The sequence below is a fragment of the Gadus macrocephalus genome, chromosome 3 (genome assembly GCF_031168955.1).
Source record: "Gadus macrocephalus chromosome 3, ASM3116895v1".
Lineage (NCBI taxonomy): Eukaryota > Metazoa > Chordata > Actinopteri > Gadiformes > Gadidae > Gadus > Gadus macrocephalus.
This window is the reverse complement of record NC_082384.1, coordinates 13,810,165-13,829,218: the sequence shown is the minus strand read 5'-3', so window position 1 is coordinate 13,829,218 and position 19,054 is coordinate 13,810,165. Positions and strand designations below refer to the sequence as shown.

General features: G+C 44.1%; 2 protein-coding genes across 2 annotated transcripts; one reads left to right on the top strand and one right to left on the bottom strand.

The window, feature by feature from the left end:
- Window positions 1–5,959, bottom strand: LOC132454168 (uncharacterized). The gene is made up of 8 exons (XM_060047385.1): window positions 5,801–5,959; window positions 3,738–3,945; window positions 2,957–3,083; window positions 2,199–2,304; window positions 1,040–1,124; window positions 691–824; window positions 363–558; window positions 1–255 (listed from the first exon to the last, which is right to left on the bottom strand). The coding sequence occupies exons 2-8, from the start codon at window positions 3,832–3,834 to the stop codon at window positions 248–250; spliced, it is 753 nt and encodes a 250-aa protein (XP_059903368.1). The 5' UTR covers window positions 3,835–3,945; window positions 5,801–5,959; the 3' UTR covers window positions 1–247.
- Window positions 5,960–6,694: 735 nt separating this feature from the next.
- On the top strand, window positions 6,695–17,407 carry zgc:92360 (uncharacterized protein LOC436988 homolog). The gene is made up of 11 exons (XM_060047384.1): window positions 6,695–7,571; window positions 8,205–8,335; window positions 9,220–9,311; window positions 10,821–10,903; window positions 11,153–11,265; window positions 11,764–11,910; window positions 12,229–12,312; window positions 12,491–12,553; window positions 15,348–15,419; window positions 15,859–16,090; window positions 16,450–17,407. The coding sequence occupies exons 1-11, from the start codon at window positions 7,484–7,486 to the stop codon at window positions 16,476–16,478; spliced, it is 1,134 nt and encodes a 377-aa protein (XP_059903367.1). The 5' UTR covers window positions 6,695–7,483; the 3' UTR covers window positions 16,479–17,407.
- The last annotated feature ends 1,647 nt before the right edge of the window (window positions 17,408–19,054 follow it).

Sequence of the window (19,054 nt, the reverse complement as noted above, 5' to 3'; positions counted from 1 at the left end):
TTAAAGGTTTTGCTTTATTAGTATCACAACAAATTAAAAATATCTGAGGTCAAATTTCAACTTGCTTCGTCATTACTTTTGACGACACACCTTGGTTGAACTTTATTGCTTAACCATTTATCAGGCAAGCACGTATACAGGTAGGCCCCACAACGTGGGTAAGTGTTCAGGGTTGTTGTTGGACGCCTTCTAGCTCCAGGGAGCGGCTCCATGGACCGGCGGGACCGAGATAACCGTTGTGAAGAAGTCAGAGTCCTGCAAGTAAGTGGTGGTATTGGATAGCATGCAGTCACATCTGGTTCCTCCTATAAGTAAACCCAACGTACAATCTGGAAGAAGGCCTGTGGCGGCTCTTCATTCACCTGTCGTCGGTGATACCTCCGTCCCGACGGCAGAGACCCAGTGCAACACAGGGCTCCAGTCGCTCCACTCTGATTTGTTAACGGCCTCGCTGGGACGGACTCGGCTGCGCGCCTGGTACTGCCCTCCCTTCTCCAGCCCGGTTAACTCCATCTGGCACAGGGGTTTGCACTCGGCTTCCATCGTAATGTTCTGAGCCTAATAAAAAAACGACAAGAAGAGTTTCATAATGCACGTGATGGACCTATTGAGGACGTGTTGCAATGAGTTGCATTGCGTTCTGTTGCTTTGAATTGAGGTAAATTGTGTACCAAACACACACACACCTACCCCCCATGGTTGACCCACTTTTATCCACTGCAGTTGGATGTCACGCCAGTCAATGAAATCTAATCTAGGGACCTCAGAGAATAAGGAGACGGCGGTCAGGTTGACCTCAGGCGTGCTGGGTGTCTTCAGCTTTACTACACACACACACACACACACACACACACACACACACACACACACACACACACACACACACACACACACACACACACACACACACACACACACACACACACACACACACACACACACACACACCAAACAAGAAAAAGGCGTTTTCAGTGTTAAAGTTGGCCCTGGGCTATGAGCAGTAAAGGGAATAAAGGGTTAGGTAATGCTTAGTACTTACTGTAGTCTGCTGGCCTGTAGATGATGGTGGTGTTCACAGACTCACAGTCCAGAATCATTTTCCACATATCACTGTGTCTAAACCCCTGAGGGGAACAAAGTCAACAAGGAGAACACTTATTCTTGAGCCCTTGAGGGTTCGAGTTTTGCTTAGGGTCAGGGTTTGCGTATTAGGGTTACCTGGCAAGTTAGGGGTAATTGGCTGATTATGGTTCTGTGACGACCCCCTGCACCCCTTAAGGCTCTTTGATGCCACTACAGGGCTACTACTTGGGGAAGGTGATCATAGTCACAGTATTGATCACACCTGGGTTAATGGGCGGGGTATTTAAGCAGGTTGGGTCTCTCTCTCATTAGGCACTCTTTTCGGTTGTTGCAGGTACTAGGTATACTTTCACTTGGGCATGTTGCTTTGTTCTTTGTCTTTAACTCTTTCCCCTCATCCTCACTCTTATTAGTTATAGTCTCATTTCTAAACATACAGACGCATTCACTGCATCCACTCATCCACAACCATATCTCGCACTTAAACATATACCCTAGACACGTTACTCCTTGTTTGTTTGTTTGCTTTGCTAAATAAATTGCATTTTGCTTTAAAACTTAATTCTGTTGTTGTCCCTTTTAATTATGTGATGGTGAAGTGTTTCACCGTAACATACCTTGGTTAGGGGATACCTTGGTTAGGGGATGGGGGGGTTAGTGTTATCTTGATGGGTAGGGTTAGCGGAAAGAGGGTTAGTGTTACCTTGATGTGTAGGGTTAGGGTAAGAGGGGTTAGGGTTACCTTGAGGGGTAGGGGTAGGGGAAAGAGGGTTAGTGTTACCTTGATGTGTAGGGTTAGGGTAAGAGGGGTTAGGGTTACCTTGAGGGGTAGGGGGAAGGGGTTAGGGTTACCTTGAGGGGTAGGGGTAGGGGAAGAGGGTTAGAGTTAACTTGAGGGGTAGGGGTAGGGGGAAGGGGTTAGTGTTACCTTGAGGGGTAGGGGTAGGGGGAAGAGGGTTAGTGTTACCTTGAGGGGTAGGGGTAGGGGGAAGGGGGTTAGGGTTACCTTGATGTGTAGGGTTAGGGGAAGAGGGTTGGGTTACCTTGAGGGGTAGGGGGAAGAGGGTTAGGGTGACCTTGAGGGGTAGGTTGGGAGAAAAGAGAGTTAGGGTTACCTGGCTCAGAGGTGGTGGTAAGACCAGGCTGCATGCTCGTAAGGCTGGGTGAGCAGGGTCCCGGGGCCTCATATCACATTCTGATTTAAAGCGAGTTGGCCTACCACTGTAATGAAAGCAGTATTAGTGTCAGAGTTTCATTATAGTAATTTCTGTTGTTCTATTCTAATCCTGTTCTTTTTGTTTTTTGCTATGGCCTATGTTATTCTAGCTCTGTCAGTTCAAGTGCTGTTTGTTTCTATGATATTCTAGCTCTAGGTTCTATGTTCTTTTCTATGCCATACTATTCTACTCAATGTTATTCTAGTGTGGTCTGCTTTGTTTGTACATAGTGGCTATTACACTGAAGTAGCAATTCACTATTGTCGGTCAGATTTATTCTACATACTGTACCTTGGACTTGTAAAACCTAATGTATACGGGCCGTACATTAACGGCATGAGCTGATGTGAAAAAGACGCAATCACTACCCTGGCGCATCGATTACACAGTGATTTGTCATGTGTCACGCACTTCTGAAGTTTTGAAGGTCCGCAAGCATAGAGTTGCAGTCCATAGCCAAGTCCCGATATAAATGCCATGATTGTGTGTGACTGCCTGTCACTTCGCAAACAGTGCATCGCAACTATAAATTACGCTCAACTCTCCGTCCCGATGGGAGAGACTCAGGACACGGCAGGTTTTTTACACCTTCATACGGTTAAACATATCATCATAATGGTGGAAACGAATGATCCAGAGGGGACTTGTGTGAATACCCGTGGCGTATCTTTTCGGTTTTGAGCTTGCATGAGGTGGCAGCCGTGATGGGAGGAAACTGGGGCCATGAAGAGCTGTTCCAATCACAGGAGATGGTGGTGTTGAAGTCACACAGACATTTGAGACCTGGGGGATGGAGACAGAAAGGTGATTTTACAGCTTTCCCGGGACGCTGGGGCTGTTTTGATTAAACGCTTATCCAGAGACGCACCGAACCTGAGCTGAATCCAGAACCTGAAGCTGGTTGGGATTATGCCGTGAGTTCTGTTTAGTTAGATATATTCTACGAGAAAATGTTTGCGAGCAGTAGCCTACGATTGACCTTTCATAAGAGGATTTCTAGTGTGGCCGGCCGGTCTACAAGGTGTTGATTTTAATCCCTTACAGACCCTTTGTCTAACAATATGATTTTCCTGTTTCAAATATTCGGTCTACAAGATGTCGATTTTAATCCCTTACAGGCACTTAGTCTATGAATATTGTTGTCCTGTTTTAAAGGACAACATGCATGCATATTTTGTTCATAAATAGCCCCTCTTAAAACCATTGTCTTTAAGCACTTGTTTAACTATGTATTTAACCTTCTAGTTAGAATGGATCATTAATAACTGTATTATGATCAAAGAGTTCTCGGGGGAGGACGATAAAAATGCACAGTATCATAGTTTCTTTCAAAAAACAGAACCTACAACCCAAAAACAGTGTCTGTTCATATCCCCACCACAGTCCCTCAACAGAAGGGGCCGTGTTTACTTGTTGAGCGCAGGATGAATCACTCACCGGGAAGGTGGGTGGCCAGAGACAGTGACGAGGCCAGGAGCAGCAGCAGTTGAAGGGACCAACGGGAGGCGTCCACTCGCCATCCCCGTTTCCCCATGTCTCTGGCCCTCTGGGAGTCTTCACCTAGGTAGGTCCTCAGTGGCCCAAGCAGAAGGCTGCGTGGCTCGGTAGCACTGCCGTTCAAATACCTCTGCTGCTCCTCCTCATCCTAGACGACGGAGAACAAAGAGATACCCGTTAGAGGAGCAGTGTCTGCTGGTTTCACCACCAAAACCGCCTTCCTGTTATTTTCAGTATCGCCACGCCTCACGTGTATGCTGACACGCAGCCAGGGAGAGTCCCCCCGCAACAGGTGAACTAAAAAGCAGAATTGTGACCCTTCGGGTCATGAAATCATGTGTCTGTAATGTTGCCGTCGCACCACAGACCTATTTTTTTTTGTTCTTGTCTTGTTCTGACCGCAACGTCCTTTCACACTCGTCTTTTGTTGGCCTTTAAAAGGCGAAAAAATATTATTACCTGCAAAGCTTTCTGTATCACATCACATGTTATGCCTTATTTTGTAACACCAGACCTTCGCATCTTTCTCTGTTGTCATTAACACTGCTGTTGTCTATGTCTGAAGCATGTAGGTGACTTACGGTCCTTTGCCTTGTCATGCCAAGTGTAATGTAGATGGACCATACAGTATTGCATGTATGATTATGAATCACTTTGCCTCTTGACAAATGTACAAATTCTAAAACCACTTGCTGCTCTGTCAATTACATATATATATATATATATATATATATATATATATATATATATATATATATATTTATTTACTAGAGCTGTCGGTTAAACGCGTTATTAACGGCGTTAACGCAAACCAATTTTAACGGCGTTAAAACAATTATCGCGCGATTAACGCAATTATTTTATTTTAAAAAATAAATAAAAAAAAATGTAATTGCACTATAGGCTCTTTTTTTGTATCGTCCTGTTTTGATCAGTATATGCCAATGTTGTTATCAATAAAAAATCATTTGCACAAGGCAAGCCGATGCACATAAAGAATTAAAATGAGAAGAATTATGGGACAAAAAAATCAAGGGATATTTAGCATAGAAAAATAATTTGCGATTAATCGTGAGTTAACTATGACATTAATGCGATTCATCACGATTAAATATTTTAATCGCTTGACAGCTCTAATATTTACATATATATATGTTATGCATAGCACAAAAACACCCATCGCTTTAGATTGTCATTAACTTTCCTTCCCGGTCAGATTTAGGGCATTTAGCAGACACTTTCATCCAAAGCGACTTACAATAATTATATATTTGTAAGAATGTAAGCATTAATAAAGAATTAAGCAATCACACTTCATGTTGCTTACGAGTTCAATCAAGGTGGAAGTAAAAATGTTTGTCAGGGGGAGTTGCATGACCTCAGAGTCACAGTTCTCGGTAGAGTCACAGTTCTCGGTATAGTCACGTCCCGTCAACATTCAGTCAACGTAATGGGAAAAAAGTGTGTTTCCAACCACAAATATGCGTGAGCCTACGACGAAATTTTTCCACATTTAAATTGTGTGTTAATTGTGTTAAAATCTCAATGTGACAAAGATTGACATACAGACTGCGACTGTTGGGAACACTTTTCGAACATAGTTGACGTCCTGAAAGACCATAATCTACCAAATAGTTAAACTTCACTATTCACTAATGAAATAGCACACATGCATTAAGAAATTGACTTTTTACTGTTCTTAGAAGATTTTTTTTTCCAAATGACTGAATTAATTAATAATATAGCCTACTGAATGACGTCAAAATCCACTCTGAAAAATCTGTTTCAAATCTACATGTTATACAGATGTTTATTAGATACTCGATCTTGGTCAAATAATCGTTCAAATCATCTCATCATCGATAGTCATACTTCATACGTCATCAATGGAATAACACATCCAGCCTATATCACCATCCTCGTCGAATACTCACTAATCATGTGATTGGAGATAGAAAATAACAATTATCAAAGTACAGTCGATTGAAGTGAGTAAAACTGACCCGTGGAGGTTTCCATGTCGGGTTGTTTTATATGATCTGCTGTTCAGAATGTCGCTGTTTCTGTGAAAAACATGGAGGCGGGGGATTCGGAGAAAATGCAGATGAGCCAAAAAGCGTGCTGACCTTTTGGATGTGCACCCACGGTCTTTTACTTATCGTTTCCCCATTTCGTAGCCTCTTCCCCTAGAAATAAAAAAGCTGAAATATCACGTTGTCTAAAGGTCTTTGTTTTGGGGTTGATCCTATAGGCTAGTTTAGGGTGCAACGCGTTTTCAAAATAGTTGAGAACGTAGGCCTACAATGTGTGTTTGTCTCTAATAGTAGGCCTACATAAATAATTGTTAATTGATAAATTACAGTACATTACCACCTTGTGTTTATGCCTGGGATCGATTCAGAATATCTGAGATCGTTGCGTGTCCCCTTGAATCTGATCTCTTCAAACTCAATGCAATGGTCAGGTACGACCACGAAACGCGTAACACACACACACACACACACACACACACACTTACTTATATTGACTTTAGACTTAAGTTAATTTTATGGTGAACACTACTTCACCATGAAATGAATGGTGAATGATGGTCAGGTACGACCACACGAAACGCGTAACGCGCATGACGGACAGGAACACGCATCATGTCTCTCACACACACGCACGCGCGCGCACACACGCACGCATACACACACCCACACACACGCACACAAGCATTTCAGCCCCATAATGTCGGAGCCTAAAGGGTTTGTCGCTTTTTTAGTTTTTAATTCAATAAATCAGACGAACAAAAAGGTGTTCAATGCTGAGTGGACATGAAGTTGAAGTTGGGGGGAGGTTACGGTTTACTGGCAAGTCGTCTTGAAAACAATGATGAACTTGCACCACCTAGCGGCCAAACACGGTAGTCCCGCACCAAGACAGGCGCGACCACACATATACCGATTTTAATTCAGCCACGCAATTTAGTAGTGCGTCTAAGGTTAAATAATTTTCTGTTTTAAGTGTAATTCACCGTTTTTTGTAGGTGTATTTGCAACACCAGGGGTTGATAAATGAATTTGATTAATGTATGGGTCAACTTGAATGCTACCTTCTATACACCTCAAACAATAAATGGCCTACTGGGACATTTTAAGCTCCACATGGCCGTAAAACCACAATTATTATCAACGTTGGCTACGTCTTGCGCTATAACCTTATGTTGGTAAAATAAATAACGATCAGTCTAACCACCAACAATGCGGAAAAGCAAGTTTGGACAAATCTATAGCTTTTACTTCCGAGTGGAGATTTCTTTCCCTCACGTGGGGCTGGCAGTGATTTAACCCAACTCCGGGCGACACTATGCATGTGGATCCTATTTTAGGATGCGTTGTTAAGTTGTTATTTGGACGCCTATCAATGCAAGATTGACAAGCGAAAGCAATGGAGTCTGGTATGTGTTAAGAAACCTTTGACGCGAACCCATGTTTTTTTTCCTTATTTTTCCTTTTTCATCCCCTCAAAGGTATCCCTCCCCCTCGCAGCTCACAGCCTACCTGTGAGGACTTGCCCACACCCCGTACGTCTTCGGCGCGGTCAAAGGGAGGGGGAAAAATAAACTCAAAGTGCCCAGTAGATAGACACACCTTTAACTATAAGCTCATAGCGGCGTTGCGGGATCCAGCTATCTGAGGCTGATAATGTCGTCGAATGAGAGGTCGGTTCGGGAGCTGCGGGAACTGCTCCACAAGCCGGGGAACGATACCTGTGCAGACTGCGGGGCGCCAGGTGAGTTTGAACACTGAGTAGGAGCTGGTTTATTTTCCGTGTGCGTTTGTGTGAGGCCTTGTTTGGAGAGTAGCTGGCCTGCTTCAGACGCACCGACCCTACTCGCAGTGTTTATATCCTGTGCACAAAAACTGAACGCTTAGGTCTGTCAAGACTTAAAACATTTCACACCTCATATAGCGTATACACGCACACACACACACACACACACACACACACACACACACACACACACACACACACACACACACACACACACACACACACACACACACACTGTGTGAAAGGATAGGATCGATTCGGCAAGCACAAACCTCTGTTGACTTGACATTTCAAAAGGCAATTCCAAAAACACACCAAGTCTACACCATATGGGTATCAATATCACAATACTATGTCCATATGTCTGTTTGTATACAGGTATGGTATGTATTTATATATTCATGCAATTGTGTATGAATGTATTATTGTTAGACTGTTATAATATTATGCATTTTATCATTCATCCATTCATATTCCAGTCATAATCATACCATTATCCCTCCCTCCATCCCTCCATCTATATTTCATTCCATCCATCCGTCGTCCATCCATTCCTTCCTATGTTCCTCCATCCATCCTCTCCCTCCCCAGACCCAGAGTGGGGGTCCTGCTCCCTGGGGGTGTTCATCTGTCTGGACTGCTCGGGGGTCCACCGCAACCTTCCCGACATCGGGAAGGTCAAGTCCCTCAGCCTGTCCCGCTGGGAGGACCACGAGGTGGAGGTGAGATGACCCCTGCTACCCTGGTTCCGAGCTAGGCTCATATAGCACCTAGCCAGACCAATATGACCACAGAACATTGGCCTATACAGCCCCCCACTACCCTGCTACCTTGCTAGGCGTATATTGTACCTAGCTAGGTTGATTTAGCTGTTGAGAGGTTAGCAACTTTTGTGTAAGGTCTACATTACGGACGAGATGACTGATAAACAGTTTGACATTGATCAGTTTGAAGTTCATAAGCCATGTAACCAAATTCATATTTCGCCTGGTTATTGGTTCTTCTACTTTATATTCCATAATTGAAGGACAGACGTGTAGAAGGAGATATATAGCCCATGCTAACCTGGCCTTTTCTATTTTGATGTGGCTCCAATTTTGATTATATACCCTAATTGTTCTCAGCCTCACTGGGAAGTTTCTTTGAATAAAAGTGTGCTATATCAACATATGATACGGATAATATATCCAGAAAGTCATGTAATGATCTTAAGCCTGGTGAAGTCGAGCAGATGATTGAATGTAATTGTACGTTTAGACCAGTGGCCAGAGTGTAATTATAGTATTGTTATATGTTCTATACCGTAGCTTTCTGTCAGCCTCCCTGCTTGGGTGTCGGTCAGTGTGAGAAGTGTTTTTTACAATAAAAATGATGTTATTATTCAATATCCCACGCTTTACTGTGGCTGGGATATGAGCTATTTCTTATTGTGATGAATCATATTTCACATCTACTGAAGAGTTGGCTGACCCTTTTGCTGTGTGTGTGTGTGTGTGTGTGTGTGTGTGTGTGTGTGTGTGTGTGTGTGTGTGTGTGTGTGTGTGTGTGTGTGTGTGTGTGTGTGTGTGTGTGTGTGTGTGTGTGTGTGTGTGTGTGTGTGTGTTAGTTCATGTCAGAGGGTGGCAACGAGCTAATGAGGGCCAAATACGAAGCGGCGGTTCCGGTGTACTACTACAAACCCAACTACAGAGACTGTCAGTGAGTAGCCATGGCAATGCCCCCGCACGCATGGGACAGGCGCGCCGCGCACACACAATTTTATCTATGGTCTTAAGTTGCTGTTAGTCACAGTTACACAAACAGTAGGCAGAGGGTGGGTTTAGATTAGCAAGGCGCTTAGGAGACATTGCTAAGTAGGTTCCTATCTCATGGTGGAGGAGGTTGTGTCCGTCCCACTCCGAGAGGGGAGCCCTGGCGTCCTTTCCTTGCCACTCCCTGATCTTGCGCACACATCAGCAGCTTGTGTTCAGATTGAGGGAGTCTGAGTCAACAACTTCCTGGTGTGGTTGAATTCCTTAAAAATAATTGATTTTGCTCTATAGTGCTCTATAAGTTACTCTTAGTAGGACAAGAAGCAACTTCCTGATAGTTGGCTACTGTTAGCATAAGGCTATCCTTCATTTGCATGTGGCCTTACCACCAGCGCAATAGGCAGCGTAAAGCCACCCTGTTGCGAGGGAGGGAGAGAGAGAGAGAGAGAGAGAGAGAGAGAGAGAGAGAGAGAGAGAGAGAGAGAGAGAGAGAGAGAGAGAGAGAGAGAGAGAGAGAGAGAGAGAGAGAGAGAGAGAGAGAGAGAGAGAGAGAGAGAGAGAGAGAGAGAGAGAGAGAGAGAGAGAGAGAGAGAGAGAGAGAGAGAGAGAGAGAGAGAGAGAGAGAGAGACCCAGGGTCTTAAAGCCCATTGCTTCCACGTTGTGCTTCCAGTTCTCCTCATCCCTATTTAACTGACCAACGGGACAAGGAAGAGTGGTGTAAGCCAGTCCCCTGAGACCTAGTGGATACAGATAGACAATGGACTTTCATTGATGCGTCTATTGGACTCACAAGACATAACTTTTGAGAAAGAGAACAAGTACATTAGTGAGGGCGCAATATGTTATCTTGTTATTCTGTTAATATGTAACGTATAAATAGGTCATTGAATTGTTTCAGTGTTACTTTCGGTGGGTCAGCGACAAGGACGTCAAAGTTTAAATAGTTCAAATAAGGTGTGCACACATTTCAACTGGGAGTTGTGCATTTGGACAGGCACAAGCACTTTAGTCCTGTGTGTGTGTGTGTGTGTGTGTGTGTGTGTGTGTGTGTGTGTGTGTGTGTGATTCGATTTTCTGGGGATTATTCTGCAAGTGATAAAAAGTTGTTTGTTATTTTTAAATCTGCAAACTTTTTATGAGCAGTCATCTTTTCTGTTCAGAACTAGATTATGTCCTTGTCTTCTCGCCCATCAGACTGAAACGATTTGGAGAGGAAACATCCCTGGGCAGAAGGGTTTTAATCTTCAGACAGTTGTCGTTTTGGGGGAACGTAGAGAAAGTTACATGGTTTTTATGAGGCTCTTTCATTCAGTGTGTGTGTGTGTGTGTGTGTGTGTGTGTGTGTGTGTGTGTGTGTGTGTGTGTGTGTGTGTGTGTGTGTGTGTGTGTGTGTGTGTGTGTGTGTGTGTGTGTGTGTGTGTGTGTGTGTGTGTGTGTGTGTGTGTGCGCGCGCAGGGTGCTGAGGGAGCAGTGGATAAGAGCCAAGTATCAGAGGAGGGAGTTCTGCGACCCTGGGACCAAGCTAACATATGAGGAAGGTGAGCCGCAGAGACCACTTCCTGTACCTCACTTCCTGTACTCACTTCCTGTTAGCATGATGATGATTTGGCATTTTTCTTCAGTTTTACATATTGGCACACTATTTCTTAAATACGCACAATGACGTATTTACGATTATTTGTTTTTCTGTTGACTGTTTTCAGCTTTTGTCCCTTGTAATTGAAGCCTGAAAGTCAAACCACACACCTACACATACAGAGACATGAAAACTTTAAACTTCCCAACAGAAACGAGAGATGGAATGCTGATGAAAAGGGGGCGGGACAATGGGCAGTTCCTCAACAGACGATTCGTCCTGTCAGAGAGGGAGGGGACTCTGAAGTACTTCATTAAGTCTGACGTGAGTAGGAGCCGTGTCTGTCTCCCGGCAGATCACCTTATCTAGGCAGGACAGGACAAGTCAGATAGTAGCACATGACAACCATTAGTGATTCCTGTAGTTTTCTTTGCATTGAGTTAACTGTTTTAGTTCTGTGTTCTGCTTCTATGACCTCCATGTACACCTCCTTATTGAATTGTTGTGTTTGTTTTCCTCTTAAATCTGGACACCATACAACTAATCAATAGAATACATTTATTCTAATCAGCATTGATTGAATGAAAACATTAAAAAAAACGCTTTTTTTCTCTATTTAACGAAATGTAACAGGATCTATCAGTGTTTTACCAAATGTAAAGAGGTTTAACGGACTTGACCTGGAATTTTAAATGTGTCATGGGGGGGAAGGGCCAAATTAATGTAACAAACTTCAGGCCATTGTGTATTGGGCTGTATGCCCGTGCGCCCCCATCCACTCACACACACAAAGCAAAACTGTTTTCCGGGACTTCCGCGCAGGGCAAGGAGCCAAAGGCGCTGATCAAGGTGGACTCCATCAACGCCAGCTTCCAGCCGGCAAAGATCGGCCACCTGAACGGCCTGCAGATCACCTACCTGAAGGACTACAGCACAAGAAACATCTTCCTCTACCATGACAGCGGCAAGGTTCCCACATTACCCGCTACCGTCACGTTTACGTGTGTGTTTGTGATTCAGGATACGTGTGTTTGTATTGTGTTTCTGAAAGGCATTTGTGTGAAGAAACAGTGAGAGAGATATGTATGTGTGAGTGTTCCTATCATTTGAGTGTTTGATGTTCTTACTTCACTGAGCTTTTACCAATCTCTTCTCATTCTCCCCCTCCCCTGTCACTGCATCTTGTCTCGTTCCTCCATCTGTGTGTTTCCTCTGATTGGGCTCTCTAAATGAGGTTAAAGACACCCACCACGGGTGTAAGGGTTTTTAATGATTTTCCTTCTGCAGGAGATCGTCGACTGGTTCAATTCCATCAGAGCGATTCAGCTGCACTATTTAAAAGTAGCCTTCCCTGGGGCCACAGATGTCGAGGTCTGTACGCACACACACATACACGCTTGAATGCAGACACGCACGAAAACACGTGCAGCATGCACAAACATGCACACATACCTTGCGCACGCATACCATGCACACACACGCACACACCATCCCGAGATGCACGCCATTGGACGATTCAGGACCTGAGTTTGGGTTTGTTTTTCTTTAGCTGATGCCCAAACTCACACGCAACTTCCTGAAGGAGGGCTACATGGAGAAGACTGGACCCAAGGTAAGAACACACACACACACACACACACACACACACACACACACACACACACACACACACACACACACACACACACACACACACACACACACACACACACACACACACACACACACACACACACACACACACACACACACGTGCAAATGGTCTGTCACAGCTAATGGGTTCCTTATTATAGTCCAGGGGTGTCCAAGATTGCAGCATAAGCTAGCGATGTAGCTTTCCTTGCCAAAACTGCTTGGATTGTTCCTCATCGTCCGATGTTGCTAGTTGAAAGAATTCTCTAAATTTCTGGTTACACAAGACAGAAAATTCTCCAGCGCCATCAAAAAGTTTCTTTAAACTTAAACTTCCCCAGCTTCTTCTAAACCACAACTCTCGTTCACAATTCATTCACATAATTTCCTTTAAGGCATACCTAAGTACTTGAAACGCGTGTGTGGCACGTGCGTAGAAGCCTGCATCAGTCATTGATGCACAACACTCCCTCGCCTTGTTGTTGGTCATCATTGACAGAACCTCATCATGAATGTGTATGACTGCCTTGATTCAAGGTCCCTCATTGGTTACAACCAGAAAATTCCGTTAAAGAAAGAGAAAGGGCACCACAGCCGATACAAGACCCTTCTCTGTGGTAGAGAACAAGTAGAATGTGCTTGAGCCGCGATACACTATTACTTAGCTTACCTAGGTGACCTTGGGTATCTTGAAAGGCGCCTCTAAATTAAATGTATAATTATTTTTATTATTATTACTTCCCCACACATTTTGCCCCGATTGTTTTAGCTGCCTTTTATACAACAACAAAAAAATAACACATTGACATGAGGCCAGAAAAGCCTTATCTTGCACAAACCTTACTCACTACATCACGGTAGACTGGGAGTTTAAAAGAACAGTCACACTTTGCCCTATGCTGCTTATATTTGACTTCCTTATTATTTTCTCTGAAGTTATGTTCACTGGTTGGTTTATGTTTCCGTTTGCCCATTTATCCATATTGTTTTGGCATTTATTTTGCTGATGGATCGAAACTGTACTGAACAATGGCACAACCCTATCGCTGTCCTAGACCAGAGATCCTTTATCCGATTCCCTCCTGGTTTAATAGAGGGTGGAGGTGGTGGAGTATGGTGGATTAATAAACGGTCAAATCAGAGGTACAGCTCAGCAGCTCTGAAATGAATCCCTCTCTCTGTATCACTCTCTCTGTCTATCGATCTCTCTATCTATCACTCTTTCAATCTCTCTTTATCTACCCCATCTGTCCATTCCTCTCACTTTCTTCCTTTCCTTTTTTTCCTCTTGCTATCCTTCCATTCTCCCCGCCCCATAATCCTCGGGGTAACCCACACACAGTACTTTCCCACACACACATATCCACATATGTTGAGTAGGCATTGGTGTCCTATCCAGCCCAATCACACGCACGGCCGCACGGCCGCACGCACGCACGCACGCACGCACGCACGCACGCACGCACGCACGCACGCACGCACGCACGCACGCACGCACGCACGCACGCACGCACGCACGCACGCACGCACGCACGCACGCACGCACGCACGCACGCACGCACGCACGCACGCACGCACGCACGCACGCACGCACGCACGCACGCACGCACGCACGCACGCACGCACGCACGCACGCACGCACGCACGCACGCACGCACGCACGCACGCACGCACACACACACACAGGTCTGGTTTAATCTGTGTCAGGCAGGGAGATGCAGCAGTGACCAGCTGTGTGTTGTTCATCTCTTCCCTGCGTGTCTCATTAATTTCTTTCCTCCTCATCTCTACTCTCTGTCCCTAGAAAGACGGATCCCGCTTCTTCTCAAAGTTTTCTCCTTTTGGTTTTGAGGGAGTTTTTCCTTTCCTTCTTTGGGACCAAACTATACCTCTGCCACCTACATACACACGACACCTACATATAACGGTTCTTTGCTACGTCACTGTCTCCCATTGAGCCCGTCGTCGTAGGTTACGTACCACTGCTTCATCTTTCCTGCTTTGCTTTTTGTTTTATTGACGAAAGACCAGTTGAGGAGGTCTGCATATATGGTATATCTGTAGACACATCACCGCAATCCAACGACGTAGAGACCCACGACGTAAAGACCCACGACGTAAAGACCCAACGATGTAGAGACCCACCACGTAGAGACCCACCACCTAGAGACCCACCACCTAGAGACCCACCACGTAGAGACCCACCACCTAGAGACCCACGATGTAGAGACCCACCAGGTAGAGACCCACCAAGTAGAAACCCACAATGTAGAAACCTACCACGTAGAGACCCAGGACGTAGAGACCCAGGACGTAGAGACCCAGGACGTAGAGACCCAGGATGTAGTTATGGCTGCTGTTCAATGGATAATTTGAGCTTTAGAGGGCTAAGGATTCATCATTTGAGACTGTCACTCCAATGAAGGGCTTTATAGAATACGCCTTACTAGACTTATTTTTGGAAGAAGTCACAGTGGAAGAGCGAGAGAATCTACCTGTAGAAAAAATAAATGGATCAAATCAGATGATTAAAGTTAATGAAGTGGTTATTTTCAAACAACTGTGTGTGTCTGTCACTCTCTAACTTTGTCCCTCTCTGTCTGTCTGTCTGTCTGTCTGTCTGTCTGTCTGTCTGTCTGTCTGTCTGTCTGTCTGTCTGTCTGTCTGTCTGTCTGTCTGTCTGTCTGTCTGTCTGTCTGTCTGTCTGTCTGTCTGTCTGTCTGTCTGTCTGTCTGTCTGTCTGTCTGTCTGTCTGTCTGTCTCTCTCCATCCAGCAAACGGAAGGCTTTAGGAAGCGCTGGTTTACCCTGGATCACAGGCGGCTCATGTACTTCAAAGATCCCCTAGTAGGTCACACAAGCACTCACAGTTAACACATTATATATTACAAATGTTATGAAGTTATTCTCAAGACTGGAACTAGCTTTAATTTGTTTATTCATTCTAGTTATTGAAGAGTCTGTGTTGGATAGAAACTAATCAGAACACATTTACATTATATTGAGCTTCTCTCACTCACAATAAAGGCAATACAAAAAGAAGTAATATTATAAAAAGTTACCAAAACATTTAAGAGCATAGAAATACAGTAGCAGAGCAACAGAGTAGTGAGGAGGGTGAAGACTTTAAGAGCGATTTTTAAAAGGGTGCATTCTGAGTGACCAAGAGGAGAGAGGTGGAGTCATGGATGTAAAAAAAAAACAACACAAATTTTAAGAGCTTAAAACGCAGACGCAGCACCAACAAACAAACCCCAAACGTGACCTTTAACCTCCTCACCCGCAGGACGCCTTTGCGAAGGGCGAGGTGTTCCTCGGCAACAAGGACCACGGCTACAGTGCCACGGCCGGCCTGCCTGCCACCGCCTACTGTAACGGCGCCTGGCAACACGGCATCACCATAGTAACGCCGGAGCGCTGCTTCCTGTTCACCTGCGAGACGGAGAGCGATCAGCAGGACTGGCTGCGGCAGTTTGCCGCCGTGCTCAGCGCCGTCATGTCGCCCCAGGAGTACACCAGTAGGAACGCTTTCCTTCACCTCGCCCTTTGTTATTATATTTATGTTTTGATTTATTATTATTATTATTAATTATTTGTTTATGAGTTCTTTTTTCGGTTTGAGGTGGTGTTACTTGGTCACTGGGTGCGAGCTGGTAGTTGGGTGCTGGCTGTTAGCTTAATGTTTTAATAGTAGCTTGTGATAGCTTACAGTGGGCTGCTCAATGTTAGCTGATTGTTAATGATAGCTTGTTACGAGCTTATATATATTTGTTAGCTGGTAGCCCAGCGCTAGCTACAGCCGCCGGTGACGTCAAACGCCACACAGGAAGCCGAGACCAGGAGTCTCACCTTTGAACTGTTGCTTTTCTTGTTACAGTGGAGGCGCTCTTCAAGCATAGACACTGATGGACGTGGCCAACCAATCCACAGCCACCGCGACATCACCAGCACTAACCCAGCGCATTCAGGGAGTGACATCATCTAATCACCAGGGCGGTGTCGTTGCTAGGTCTGTTGCTAGGTTCCAAATATAGTGTGCATGGAGACCACCAGGTAGCCGTCTCTTTCTCTCTCTCCTTAGCAGCAGAAACACTACACGGGGCCATGAGTCATCCTCAATCGCTCCTATACCTTGTTTAAGTTGTTGTCTGTTTATTTTAACATAGTGTTCCCCAACCTTTCACTCTCCTGTACCCCCACAGCAGTACGGCCCAGGTAACCCTCCAACCTCATCACCAACCTAGAACTGTTTCCCTTTAGACTTGTATTATAATATTAGCATTTCGTCTCTTGATCAATATTATAGAGGCTTTGAGGTGTTTCAAACTGAAACAGCCTGGCGTACTGGTTTTCTGGACTTGACTTTATGGGTACATTTCCCCCCTGGAGCCTGTTCATGTTCCCCCTAGGGAACACATACCCCTGGTTCTGAATCAAAAATCTAAACTAGATGTATTGCGGTATTAACAGACACTACCATTGTTTCGTATGCATGTTAAATTTGATTTTGGTGTTTGCTGTATCATTTTAAAAATCAATATTTTAAAGTCGAGTTTTGGTTTATTTTTTATGAATATGGTTCAACCCACTAGTTTTTAGTGGATATTTTAAGGGAAATATTAAGATATTAATGTTCTTGAGTCAGAAAAATAATGTTTGGTCCAACAGCATCACCTTCTGGTGGAAGATCATAAATATAATATAATAAAATCTCAAACGTGCCAAGTTTTTGAAACATCATTCACATTTTGACGTTTTACATCGCAATTATGCTTTAAAACTGTACTGTATCTTTACATTATAATTTCTAATAAAGCTATATATATGGCATTTCAGTTCGGCCCTTTTTCTTAATCTTTTGTAAGACTGGTTCGAATTTACTCATTAAGGGAAATGTGTCACCTCAACCACACACACACACACACACACATACACACACACACACACACAACCTCTTGCAGGCAGACTCAGAATCTTGAGCCCATTTATTAGGGAACAGGTGTTATTGGGATTCCATCACTGCATTCCCAGAATCCTGCATTGTGAAAGTTTTCCCTTTTTTTTTTAAATGTACAATGGCATTTTATTCTACATACAAAACAACCATAGTATTTTTCAGGAGTCCACGACCAGCCTGCCCGTTTTAACACACAAAAGTAATTTGACACTTCTGGGATGAGCCATTGATTCATCTGTTTGGAAGGTTTTGTTGGAGACAAACAAAGAATCTTCAGGCAACAGCTGTGACAGCTGTGACTGCTCTCTCTCTCTCCTTCGTCTGCTGGGTCCTCTGTGTTTGCCTACCTGCTACAGGTAGCCAGTGGGCGGGGCTGAGAGGCTTGTCAGCTGATGAGGTGCACCTGTGCAGGTCTGCCACGCAGGCTTTAGCCAGTCTCTCTCTCTTTCCACAGAGGCAGGTGGGCTTGGGTTCTGTTTAGGGTGGTTCCTTAAGGTTTTGGACCTTTGGATTGGTTCCATGTTTTGTTTTATGTTAACACTATTCAACATCCCCACAGCACACTTTCCACTGCCCATATACATAGGCTAGTCGAAAGAATTGTGTGTTTGGTCAGTAGTTCAGTTGGTTGGTCACATATGTTGGTTTGCTGTTCAGGTTTGGTTTGTTGCATTTTGTTTGGGTATTTCCAACATGGTAAAGATGTTTTTTTGTTCCCAGTATTTGTTTTGTCTGTCTGGGTAAGTTTCCTCCGTTCTGGCTCGGTCGGTCCTTGTGATTTTGGTACTGGTTTTCTGTCCAAACCATATAATCACACATTTTCTAATCTTCCATACGCTACACTAATCCCTTTACAGATTTCATGATACTTACTTTATTCTAATAAATAACTTTATCCCTTATCATGTGTGGATCCCGATCTTTGCTCTGACCCAAGCCTCGTCTTAATGCAGCCAAGGAGATGGAAGAGCGTTATGAATAATTATTAGATGATTGTGTTGTACAATGAAAGACAGTAAAGATTCAATATGAATGGAAAAATAAGGATGAGATTTTATTTGAACAATAAAATATGTGTTGGGCAAATTATAGAGGCTGAGATTATAGATTTCATATTCAAAAGGCGAAGGGGTGAAAACATTTAAGAAATATATTTAAGAAATATAGGCCTACTCAAAGCCCAAATCATTGATATCATACCCTATCCAATATCCGTTTTGAACGTCTGACTCATGGCCGATCAGTGGCCGTTTCTCAATTCCTAGCACGCGTACTACGGACTCGATGACTTGCAAGTACGTACTTGGCAAGTCCGTACTTCAAGCACAGACTCGATGACGTCACCACCTCTGCTCCTCCGTTAACTGTGCTACGGCCTCATTTAGGCATATAGGCCTACTACTACTGAACAATATAAACAAATGATATAAAACAAAATCCCAGCCTCTTTCATTTTCAAATAGTATGTAAATATTCTGAATGAATAGAAATTGAAAAGATATGCGTGTCCTGTCATGTGTATAAG